Source organism: Pan paniscus, chromosome 17 (assembly GCF_029289425.2).
Source record: "Pan paniscus chromosome 17, NHGRI_mPanPan1-v2.0_pri, whole genome shotgun sequence".
NCBI lineage: Eukaryota > Metazoa > Chordata > Mammalia > Primates > Hominidae > Pan > Pan paniscus.
The window spans coordinates 75780844-75793081 of NC_073266.2; the positions used below are offsets into that span (position 1 = coordinate 75780844).

Consider the following 12238-nt stretch of genomic DNA (forward strand, 5'->3'; position numbering starts at 1 on the left):
GACAAGGCAGGGTGTCATTGCAATCTGGCTGCAGACTGAATGTAATCCCCCTTGACATTTTGCCCCTTGGAGGCAACTCCTGCCCTCCCCTCTCCCCTTATGACCCTGCCCCCTTAAAATATGTGGAGCTCAGCAAAGACTATTTATTCTGATAAAAATGAGCAAATAATAGGTGTGAAAGAACATGGAACACTTCAGTGAATCAAATGGAGAGGATTAAGCATTACCCCAATAATGATTGGTCAGGACGACTGTACTTGTGGAGTGTGTCCCAGAAGGGTTGAGCAATGGAGCAAACCCAGAAAATCTCATTCTCAACTCTCCCTGACAGATGACCTCGTCTGTGCTGTCTTTTGCTTCATGTTGATGAAGGTGGAACAAGACCCTTGAATAAGATTTCCATCTCTGAATTCTTTAAACCCACTTGAGATCAGTGCAGGCCTGCAGTCTCTCTATTAGAACTGGAGCAGAGGCCCAGAAGAGAGAACTGAATTTTCAGCACTGGATTCTATGTTGAGAATGAAAGAGACAACAATTGAAAAGCTTTTCCCTTGGAAATTTTGCAAAATCCGTGTGGATTTTTGACCAGGATTTCTTGGTGACCTCTCCTGAGAGAGCAGGTGCCTGAGGATTTCCTGCTGAGTATCTTGGCATCTGTCAGACTCCTTATGACTTCATTTTAGTTCAGGGAGTCTGTTTCCTAGCCATTGATTTCATGCACAGTTCCTGGCATGTCTCATATCTCTAAGGTGATGTCACCCTTGTATTTTTTTTTTCAGATGTAATCTTTTATGTGACAGTGAGGTGTCTTACTTGTGAGTGAACAGCTAGAACCTCCCAAGTGGTTTTTCTTTTGGATTTTGTTTACTCAGTGAAAAATACTGAGGAACCTGAGATCCTTCAGGGTGCATTTTGGTGTCTGCCCAACCTTGACGTGGATTTGGAGGCCAGGCTCAATGCTCAAACTTCTTGTTGGAATAGCACTAAATCATTAGGATCCCCTGAGGACAGACAGTTCAGGCCATCATTATTTGGTAGGCCCTTGCACACTTACACACAAATACATCATTATGAACATGGAGCAGAAGATTCTAGGGCCCCGTGTGTAATGGCACAATTTGTCAAGACGCCCGAGACCTGGAGTTGGCATGGATTCCCTCTCCTCCTAACCCACCTACCTGCTACATTCAGTTGGCCACCCTGTTCTTTTGAGTCCACCTTTGGATGAGTAGTCAGTCCTTTCTGATTTTTGCCACCTCTGCATTCAGAGCTTTCTTATTCTTCAGCGCGGAGGCCTTCCATTGGGTCTCACTGCCTGCTGTCTTATCTCCTTCTAATGAATATGATCATGATTTTTCTGTATTTAGACAACTCCACGATGAGGAGGATGATGGCGGCAGCTAACATTTATGTATGTATGTATGTATGTATGTATGTATGTATGTATGTATTTAGAGACAGAGTCTGACTCTGTCACCCAGGTGCAGTGGTGCAATCTTGGCTCACTGCAACCTCCGCCTCCTGGATTCAAGTGATTCTCATGCCTCAGCTCCCCAAGTAGCTGGGACTACAGATGCACACCACCACACCCAGCTAATTTTTGTATTTTTAGTAGAGACGAGATTTTACCATGTTGTCCAGGCTGGTCCGGAATTCCTGACCTCAAGTGATCTGCCCACCCCGGCCTTCCAAAGTGCTGAGATTACAGGCGCCTGCCTCCACACCCAGCCAGCAGCTAACATTTATTAAGTGCTCACTATACTCCTGTCAAGCACTATTATAATTTGTCTTCTAACAGGCTTTTTATAAGGGAAGTGCTACTATTATACCCATTACATAGATGGTAAAACTGAGGCACAGAGAGGCTATGTAAGTTTCCCAAAGTCATGTACTAATTGATGAAGACCCAGGGTTTGAGCTCTGCAGGAATGGCCGACTCCTTGTGGTTTGAGCCTGGGCTCCCTCTCCATCTGTCTTTTCTCCCTGAGCCCTCCTGACTGCAGCCATGCCAGACTTTTTAATGTTCGGAACCCCAGCTCCAGCCTATCACTGGAGCTCTGCCTGTGATCTTTCCACCTCATGCCTCCCGGTTCTATGTGTGCCTTCAGACTCCATCTGGCAGTGGTATCTGGATGGACCAGTGCATAGAAATCACATGAGACACTCAATAAATGTAGACTCCTAGTGATTCTGACTAGCAGGTCTGTGGTGGGGCCAGGTACCCAGATTTGCACAGGAAGTCAGGGACCACTGCTGCTAACTGCTCTTTTCCCGGGTGCTTGGCACACTCTGTCACAATCATGTTTTCATTTCTCTATGTTCCATTTCAACTGGATAGGGACAGTGTCTTTTGTTTCTGGAACCTGTCTCTTTTCTTGGCATATAGTAGGCACTCAGGAAATAGAAGGTTGCTTGAATCCTAGTACCAGTTTACTATCTCCTTGGAAAGACTGAAAGGTAGAATATGACGTCTAAGCAGCTTCACTAAGCAGAGAAAACAAAAAGTTTGCAAAATAGAATTTGCCTTGTAATCTACATGTTCTTGCGTAGCATTGAGCTTCCTAGAGAGTCATATTCATGCTAGCCCTGAGTTGTATCAGCAGCAGCCACTAGAACGGTAACTTGATGCCAAGAGTGAATTCTGGTGAGCTTCATTGTGAGTAAGAGTCCCAGTTTGATCATCTCTACCCAGATCCCGTGGGACCTCCACACTGTATGAATAATGAGGAGGCGTGGAATACGTAGCATGCTGCAGTTGGCCAGCACCCAGTGTGTACTGTGAGGTAATCAGTGTCAAATCAGTCATTGTAGCAGGAGTTAGGAGTCAAAAGGAGCAACAGAGAACCTCACACGTCTCCTAAGAGAGGAAGCAAAGAACAGTTACCTTGGCTGTCATTTATGGGGCATTTGTATTGTATGTTTGGAATGGTGCTGGGTACTAGTATTAATACATGATTTTCTCTGGTCTTTGCAAAAACTGCCTGAGTTAGGAATTGTCATTCCCATTTCATTCATGAGCAGGCTGAAGTTAAGAGTGGTTAAGTACCAGCTGAAAGGGAGGAGGAGCCTGAGAGCAATCTGGGCACCCGTTTTCCCCCTCTTCTTATTTATGAATGAATGAATGAGACAGGGTCTCACTCTGTCCGGGTCTCACTCTGTCGCCCATCCTGGAGTGCAGTGGCACGATCTCGGTTCACTGCAGCCTCCACCTCCCAGGCTCAAGCAGTCCTCCCACCTCAACCTCTGTGGTGGCTGTGACTACAGGTGCATGCCACCACACGCAGCTACATTTTTTTTGTATTTTTTTGTAGAGATGGGGTTTCGCCATGTTGCCCAGCCTGGTCTTGAACCCCCGGGCTCAAGCGATCTACCCGCCTCAGCCTCCCAAACGGTTGGGACTACAGGCGTGAGCCACTGCGCCTAACCCTCTCCTCCCCTTGAGCTTACATCCTACTGTCCTGTAGCCAGCTCCAAGATGTTGGCCTTTGGTTCTCTCTTCAGGCTGAACTCTCTTTCAGGAAGTTTCCTAATCGATCTTCCATAGAGTTGATCATACCTTAGTACCTACCTGGATGAGCACTCAAGATGTTACATATTCCCACCTGACTTCTTTATTACTGCTGGAAGATATGGTGTCCCACACCTAAGTATCCCACCCACAGTCCCCAGCTGCATGTGTCAATTATTGTGAGCTATTCAAGGGATACAGACTGAGGTAAATGAACCACCAGTGGAAGAATGTGGATGTTCTATTACAGGAAATGCTTAGCTCTTTATTGCAGTTATATAATAGCCGGCAATCATGATAGCTGAGGGGCATAAAAATGAGAGCAACAGAGTTTATGGTATTCTTTATAACTGTGGATTCTGTATGTGCGTGTTTGTGCACGTGTGTTCTGCATGCATCTCCACGGCACGTTATCTGGAGGTAACATGATCATCAGGCCTTGAGCTCTTTTATAAGCAATAGATTGTGGCTGGAAATTGAAAATTTAGTTTCTGTAGCTAGAAAATACTCTTTTCAAATGCCATCTAGAACAGTAGTTCTCTGAGTGTGGTTCCTGGATCAGGAGCCTTGGTATCACTGGGAATGTGTTAGGAATGCAGATTCTTGGGTTCTACCCCGGATTGCATTCAGATTTGGGAGCGGGGCCCAGTTATCTGTGTTTTAATCACCCCCTCCCCCAGGTGAATCTGATATGCTAAAGCCTGAGCCTCACTCCCCTGGAAAGTGACTCCTGATTGATCTGCCAGCCCATGGGCACCCATTAGGAAGGTGCTTATGGGAGCTTTGACATGGGCTAGGTGCCGGCTCTTGATCCATCTTTTTCTAAGGCTGAGGGTGTCCATAGAAGGAGAAGTAGGTGCATCCGCTTAGATGTTATTTAACCAAATAAAGGTTTACAGTTTACAGAAAAGAGGCAAGATTAACTAATACCTTCCAAACCATAACGTAAAAAAAAATAAAAAATATTTACTCATAATGGAGTATAACTGAACAAATCATGTTGCTAATTTTTTTAGGATATGTTTTGTAGCTTCCATTCAGATACATCTTATGGGTAATAAATACACACGTGAACACACACATGTGTACTAACAATATTTTTCAGACTTTTGATTTTTTAGATATTGAGTATAGCCTTGTTACTACCAAACTTTTATCATACTTCCTTGTGAAAGGATTTCATGGCATATTTATTATTTGAAATATCAAATAGAAATCAGTACAGTCTCAGCATTTAAGATACTTGATGTAATCTTTGGAAATATCTTAGACATTGCAAAATAAGGGTTAATAGTCATAGTATAGCCACTAACGGGCAGTTCTGAAATTACATAAAGTTAATCTGATGAACTGATAGCAATCAGTTTTTGGCTATACATAACTAGATAAGTGAGAATTTAGAGATTGAATACATGAGAGCCCTTTTTATGATTTTCAGGGTCTCAAGTATGAAGGAAAATAAATTCTTCTATACCCTAAATTCTTGCAAAGTGATATTTTGATTAGGTTTGAGCTACCCCAGGGCTAGCAATACTTGAAAGTGTGACTAGACTTAACCTCTTAGTAGATAGTCCGCAGTAATCCTTTGAAATATACATCTTGCTAAAAGTTCCTTTCCCAAGGAAATAATGATTAAAGATAATGTGATGTGTACAAGGAATTCTGGGACTTGTAGTCGGGAAACCTGAACTTTAATCTAGACTACTCAAATTTATAACTTTAGGCAAATCTCTCTTGACTTTCTAGGCTTTAGTTTTCTAGGGTTTTGTTTTGATTTGTTTTTTATGTTTTTGTTTTTGTCTTTTTTTGGGGGGGGAGGGTGTTGAGACAGAGTCTTGCTCTGTAGCCCAGGCTGGAGTGCAGTAGTGTGATCTTGGCTCACCGCAACCTCTGTCTCTCAGGTTCAAGCGATTCTTCTGCCTCAGCCTCCTGAGTAGCTGGGATTACAGGCACCTGCCACCATGCCCAGCTGATTTTTGTATTTTTAGTAGAGACGGGGTTTCACCAGGTTGGCCAGGCTGGTCTTGAACTCCTGACCTCAGGTGATCCACCCGCCTCTGCCTCTGAAAGTGCTGGGATTACAGGTGTGAGCCACCTCGCCCAGCCTTGATTTGGTTTTTAATCTGTAAAATGGTAGGTGTTGGGTCACATGAACAATGGCTCTTTTACCTCCACTAATTACCTAGACGCTAGAAATAAGAATATGGATAAGACCTAAACCAAATTTTCTAGCTAAATTTTATAAAGTCTGAACAAAATCTGTGTGCCTTTTAATCTTTCTTGTAATCTTTTCAGACTCTGTCTTTAAAATTATATATATTTTTAGCTTCTAAGTAAACATTATTGGCACTGGTTTTGATAGGAACTTTACTCCAAGTGTATTGACTTAGTAGATATGTTAAAAAGGTTATTGCTTAGTTTGTGGAAATAATACAAGCTGAGACTTTAACTGATATTTGTATTTTCATTTAGGTTCCACTGTTTTCTCTTTTGAATGAAAAGTATAACCCTATTAAATCTAAAATATTTTCTTACAGTGATCCGTATGTGAAACTTTCATTGTACGTAGCGGATGAGAATAGAGAACTTGCTTTGGTCCAGACAAAAACAATTAAAAAGGTAGGTGTCGATCTTTAACCAAATGTCATTTAAGTCATAATTTAATCCAATTATGCACAGTCATGTGCTGCTTAACGCCTTTTTGGTCAAGGATGGACTACTTACACGGTGATAGTCCCGTGAGATTATAATGGAGCTGCCATATACAAGTGCATCACTTTTTCTCCTTTTTTTTTGAGATGGAGTCTCACTCTGTCACCCAGGCTGGAGTGCAATGGCATGTTCTCAGCTCACTGCACCCTCCGCCTCCTGGGTTCAAGTGATTCTCCTGCCTCAGCCTCCCGAATAGCAGGGATTACAGGCACCTGTCACCATGCCTGGCTATTTTTTTTTTTTTTTTTTGTATTTTTAGTAGAGACAGGGTTTCACCATGTTGGCCAGACTGGCCTTGAACTCCTGACCTCAGGTGATCCACCTGTCTTGGCCTCCCAAAGTGCTGGGATTACAGGTGTGAGCCACCGTGCCCAGCCCACTTTTTGTCTTATATACTGTATTTTCATTTTAAGCGTCTTTCAGTATTAAATCTAGAAGTTTTCCAAGACTTTTCAGTACTAACCCAAGATAGTGATTCAGGTTTTTACTTAAATGCCCACAAAAACAGTATCCTGAAAATGTCATAAGTTGTAACATTTTTTCTTGCACAGAATACAGCAAAAACAAGGATTTGTTTTTGTCTTTGTATGTTTCACAAAGAAACTTAAAGTAATTTAAAATACATTTAATGAAATGGAGCTGTTTGTGGAATTGGTAGGCACACCAGGAATAGTTTGACTTGAAACAACTATTTCTAAAGGAAGCAAAATACTTGGTTAGCTACATGGAAATAGAGAAAATATATTAATAATAAAGCTATACATGTATGTATATATCTTATTTTCCTAATTTTTATGTACATGATTTCATTAAAAATTTGTTTCCATAAGTATGTCTTTTAGTTATTTATTTATTTAGTTTGAGACGGAGTGTCACTCTGTCCACCCAAGCTGGAGTGCAGTGGCATAATCTCGGCTCACCGCAACCTTTGCCTCCCGGGTTCAAGTGATTCTCCTGACTCAGCTTCCTGAGTAGCTGGGATTACAAGTGTGCACCACTATGCCCAGCTAATTATTGTATTTTTAGTAGACGTGGGATTTTGCCATGTTGACCAGGCTGGTCTGGAACTGCTGACCTCAGGTGATCCACCCGCCTTAGCCTCCCAAAGTGCTGGGAATACAGATGTGAGCCACTGTGCCTAGCCAAAAAGTATGTCTTAATTTGCCTATCTCCATGTATTTATAGACATATGTAATATATATATATGTAAATATTTTTTACCCTATGTTTGGAGGCTTTATTGAAGATGCATGTTCTCTATTAAAAATACTTGGCTGCATGTGGTGGCTCATGGCTGTAATTCTAGCACTTTGGAGGCCGAGGCTGGCAGATCAATTGAGCCCGGGAGGTTGAGGTTGCAGTGAGCCATAATGATGCCACTGCACTCCAGCCTGGGTGACAGAATGAGAACCTGTCTCAAAAAAAACCCAAAAAACAAAACAAACCCCTTTCATCTGTGCTTTAGTATCATTTATGGGTTACTATGATTTTTTTCCTTACCTCCTTTAGAGGCGGGTGCTTAGATAGTCTAACACTTTGCTGAACATTTTCTGGACAGCATGAGTGCTTTAAAAAATTGTAACTGTCTTGCTGCCATGCAGGCACCCAGGATGCAGCCAGGTCCTTTTGTGTAAGGAACCATAACTGCAGCGTGTCCTCCACTTGGCATTGGGACTGGCATTAAAAATCTGTTTTGCAAACAGGAGCCAGTATTTTGATTAGCAGGGAGGATGCCTGCGAGGGACGGAGGCCATTGTTCCCTGTGTTAGGCGTTGTTGCTGGTTCAGTTTCTAGGCGAGTGGGGGCTGTCTAGAAGGCTCACCAGGAAGGCAGCTGGGAAACTTGGTCGCCTGCTGGATGTGGAGCCAGGACCAAAGCTGGCGACTGGGGCTATTGCAATGGATTTCCTTCCAAAGGGAGGTCCTCCCTCTCCCTCCCTTTCCACGGTCAAGGGAGTAGCTCTGTAGCTGGGTTTGCTCTCCTTCTCCTGCTGCCCGCCTCCTGGTTCGTATGCCTCTGCTGCGTTGTTCGGGTGCGAGAACTGCCGTCATCCTCCTCTCCTTGCCGTGTTGTGACCGGTTCTTCGTTCGTTTTGTGCTCTCCTGTCTTGTTGCTTTCCTCGCCTGTCATTTCCCATGTGCGTTTCCGTGAAGCTGCCCTCCGGGACTGCAGCCGGAGGCAGGCCAGGCCTGCTGCTCCACTCCCCTCCCCTCGTTCATTACCATCCTTGGCTTCATTCACATGGGAGAAAAGTATGAACCCCATTATTTAGGATTGAATTCACTGTGGAGTTGTGGGTGGGGAAAGTGCTGAATTTTTGAAAACGCCGGTTCGGTGTTGTGTGAGCTCTGTGTTTCCTATTTTTATGTTGCACTCTGTTGATTTTTGTCATCTTCCTGAACTGATCTATTAAAGGAAATAGATTGATAAATATCATTTTGACTGAAAATATCTATCGCTGTTGGTGAAGTAATGATTTTTTTTTACATACAATTTTTAAGAGCTGTGTTTAAGAGGCTTATGCATGTACAGATGCATGAACACACATGTACAGTCTTCCTTCCTAGAACATGCTTCCTCTTAGTTTTGGGGGTATCTGGCAGTCCTTTCTTCCATGCTGAGGACAAAGGTGTCCTTGCCATCTCCTTGTGAGATGTACATTTAAGTAGATTGATAGAAAGATGAACAGATGGATGAATGGAGAGGAAGACTGAAGGATAAGTAGACAAGTATTTTTTAACCTGATTATTTTTGGAGAAAAAAATAATTCACTTTTGGTTTACATTTGGTCTTTTTTTTTCTTGTTATAAAATCTGATCCTCAGTATTGCTCTCTATAAAATGTTAAGATTTCAATATTTATATAAACAATGAACACATTCAACTTTCCCCCACCTGCTTCGTTACTCTGCAAAACAGATTTGTAGCAGGGAGAGGGAAGTCAACGAAGTTCATTTCCTTCTTGGTAGAATAATCATATCAATGCTAATTTCTTGAAGAAATTTTTTATATTTTCACGATGACTCTTTCCAGGCCTTTGATGTTTTTCCTTCTGGTGATAGAAGCAGTTTAAGGTTTCATATCTATGAAGCATCTGTTTCATAAATACATTCCCTCCCCCTCCAGTTTGGTTTGTACGCTAGTCTCAAATAATCGACTAAATGCTTCTCTTAGCTTTTTTTAATCAAAAAAATGTTTAAGCAAATATGTAGACTGTATTGTACTAGTAACTGCTAATGTTTGAAAGACTAAAAGATACTACAAAATAATTTCTCTTCCAGACGCTGAACCCAAAATGGAATGAAGAATTTTATTTCAGGGTAAGTTTTTCATTGTTTGGTAATAATTGTTATTGATACGTCTAGGTCGATTATCACAGTCAATTCATCTTGAGGAAAAGCTCTTAAATTTTTAATGAGAAATTCCTTTTAGGATGAAAAATAGGTGGCCTCCTAATGTGTCCCAAATTTTGAAAGACTAGAAGTAGTGGTCACAGAATCCGGACTTGTTTCATTGGGGAGTGTTTTGGAGAAGTCAAAAGAAAATGATCCAAACACCATGTTTCATCTTTTGAATTCAAACCTTTCTTTAAGAAATAAGATAAAATATCATTTATGAGAACGGTTTAATTCTATGAGACGGGTTATGAAATATTTTAGAGAGAGTAAAACAGTAGAGGCAACATGATTAAAAAGAAACATAAAAATTACCAGTTATATTCTAGTTAGGGAGGAAAATTTTGGTAACTGTGAAACACTTGAGTGCATATATATGTGTATAATATAAAATTACTTCTGGAATCTAAATACAACAGAATTAGGTAAGATTTCCTCAACCTTTTATATTTAATATTTAGAATAGCTATATGTCGAAATGACTGAAATATGTGAATTAGCAGAGATTTCTGCTTATTGAGCATTTGTGGTTGTTGCTGTGTTTTACTACTGACATTTTGGAAATATTAGACTGCTTAGCTATTTAATTGAAAGAAAGGACTTTCTCTTCAAAACGAAGGTATCTTAATTGTATAGCTGTGACATTAAAAACTGCTTACCTCCAGAAATAATGCAGGTCTTCTGATTAGTGCAGATTTCCAAAGGCCAGTATTGCCATGAGGCCCATTATAATTGGTCCTGATTTCTTCCTCTCAATCGCAATAGTATTTTTTGTGCTCCAAACTTGGGCTACTACATACAGCATCTGCTTTCCATTATGCTCAGAGCTGAAATATGGCACTGATATTTTCATACTTGGTGAAATCCTATGTTCAGCCTCCACCAGATGTATTTGAAATTACCCTGTGGAGGACTGAAAAGCTAATAGGAGCTGATAGATGCTGTTGGCCTTTAGTTAACTCTGAAATATAGCTTTCCACTTGTGAACCTCCAAAGTGTTTAGACTCCTTTCAGTGGAACACTGGCACAGTTACATAAATGTTAGTACATCCCATAGTTTTTTCAGCTAATCTTGGCAGTAGGCACATTTAAGTTCTATTTTTGTTAGTTTTTCTGAAGGTTTTTTTTTTTTGTTTGTTTTGTTTTGTTTTGTTTTTTGAGATGGAGTCTCACTCTGTCACCAGGCTGGAGTACAGTGGCACAATCTCAACTCACTGCAACCTCTGCCTCCGAGGTTCAAGTGATTCTCCTGCCTCAACCTCCTGAGTAGCTGGGACTATAGGCCCGTACCACCACGCCCGGCTAATTTTTGTATTTTTAGTAGAGACGAGGTTTCACCATGTTGGCCAGGATGGTCTCACTCTCCTGACCTCGTGATCTGCCCGCCTTGGCCTCCTAAAGTGCTGGGATTACAGGTTCTTAAGGTCTTTATATTTATTCATTTTACAAATCTTTATTGAGTGCCTATTATGTGCCAGCTCCTGCCTGTAGCCTGTGGTTGCATTGGTAAGCAGTGTGACCCTTCATAGAGCTTCTAAACAGATAGCAAACCCCATCTGCTTGTTCTGTCGCTAGGCTGCAGGCAGACCACAGGACCAGAAGCACAAGCTGAGCTCTCTGTGCTTGCATGGTCAAGTGTTATTTCATGCATTCCCCACCATGAAGCAGCCAGGGCCTAGGTCACCTCTCTGCTTTACCATTTAGAGCCTTTGTGACCCTGGAAAGGCCACCTGAGGACTCTCAATCTCCCTGGGTTCCTTATCTCTCACATAGGAGAGAGAATCCTTGCCTGCAAGGGTTGTTTCAAGGATTTGCATGCGATGATGTAAATGAGAACATGTAGCTCTATGTCACACACGTGGTTGGTGCTTAGTAAATGATACCTGAGTTTGGAAGATGATATGGGCCATTTTGGTGAGGTTTTAGTAAAGAAAAGGAAGCAAAAAGATATGGAAAGCCCAGTAGCTCTGTCATTGCCTCACAGTTCCAGGTCTCTCTCATGGTTCACAGTCTAGGCTCTGGAGACAGGCAGCATAGACCTAGTGCAGGTCCTGGTTGCCCTACACATTAGCTGTGGGCTCTTGGGCAAGTTACTTCACTGAACCTCAGGGTCTCGGCTCCTCATTTATAAAATTGCGTGATAGTTATACATCATAGGATTGCTGTGAAGATTAAATGAGATCATGGGTTGTTGATATTTAATAACAAGACAGTGCCTAAAAAGTAAGTGCACAGGCTGGGCACAGTGGCTCATGCCTGTAATCCCACTTTGAGAGGCCAAGGCATGCAGATAGCTTGAGCCCAGGAGTTCAAAACCAGCCTGGGGAACATGGTGAAATCTCATCTCTACAAAAAAATACAAAAATTAGCCAGGCATGGTAGTCCAAGCTACTCAGGAGAGTGAGGCAGGAGGATCAATTGAGCCTGGGAGGTTGAGGCTGCAGTGAGCCATGATCATGCCACTGCAGTCCAGCCTGGGCAACAGAACAAGACCGTCTGTCTCTGTCTGTCTGTGTGTTTGTGTGTATGTGTGTGTGTGTCTCTCTCTCTACACACACACACACACACACAGATACATTCTTAAGCTATTACAATCTTCTTCATTATTTTTATCATTACTATTA

At 42.0% G+C, this 12238-nt stretch overlaps 1 protein-coding gene across 10 annotated transcripts in view; it reads left to right on the forward strand.

Moving 5' to 3' along the window:
* Positions 1-12238, forward strand: part of NEDD4L (NEDD4 like E3 ubiquitin protein ligase) — a 365125-nt gene that overhangs the window by 203082 nt on the left and 149805 nt on the right. For 9 of the 10 annotated variants that reach the window (XM_034943816.3, XM_057300460.2, XM_057300462.2 and 6 more), the window contains 2 exons: positions 6046-6127; positions 9501-9539. In XM_034943816.3, coding sequence (XP_034799707.1) covers positions 6046-6127; positions 9501-9539 — 121 coding nt within the window. Of the gene's footprint in view, positions 1-6045; positions 6128-8046; positions 8225-9500; positions 9540-12238 lie in introns of those variants that run through there. The other variant, XM_055102579.2, reaches the window with a different exon arrangement.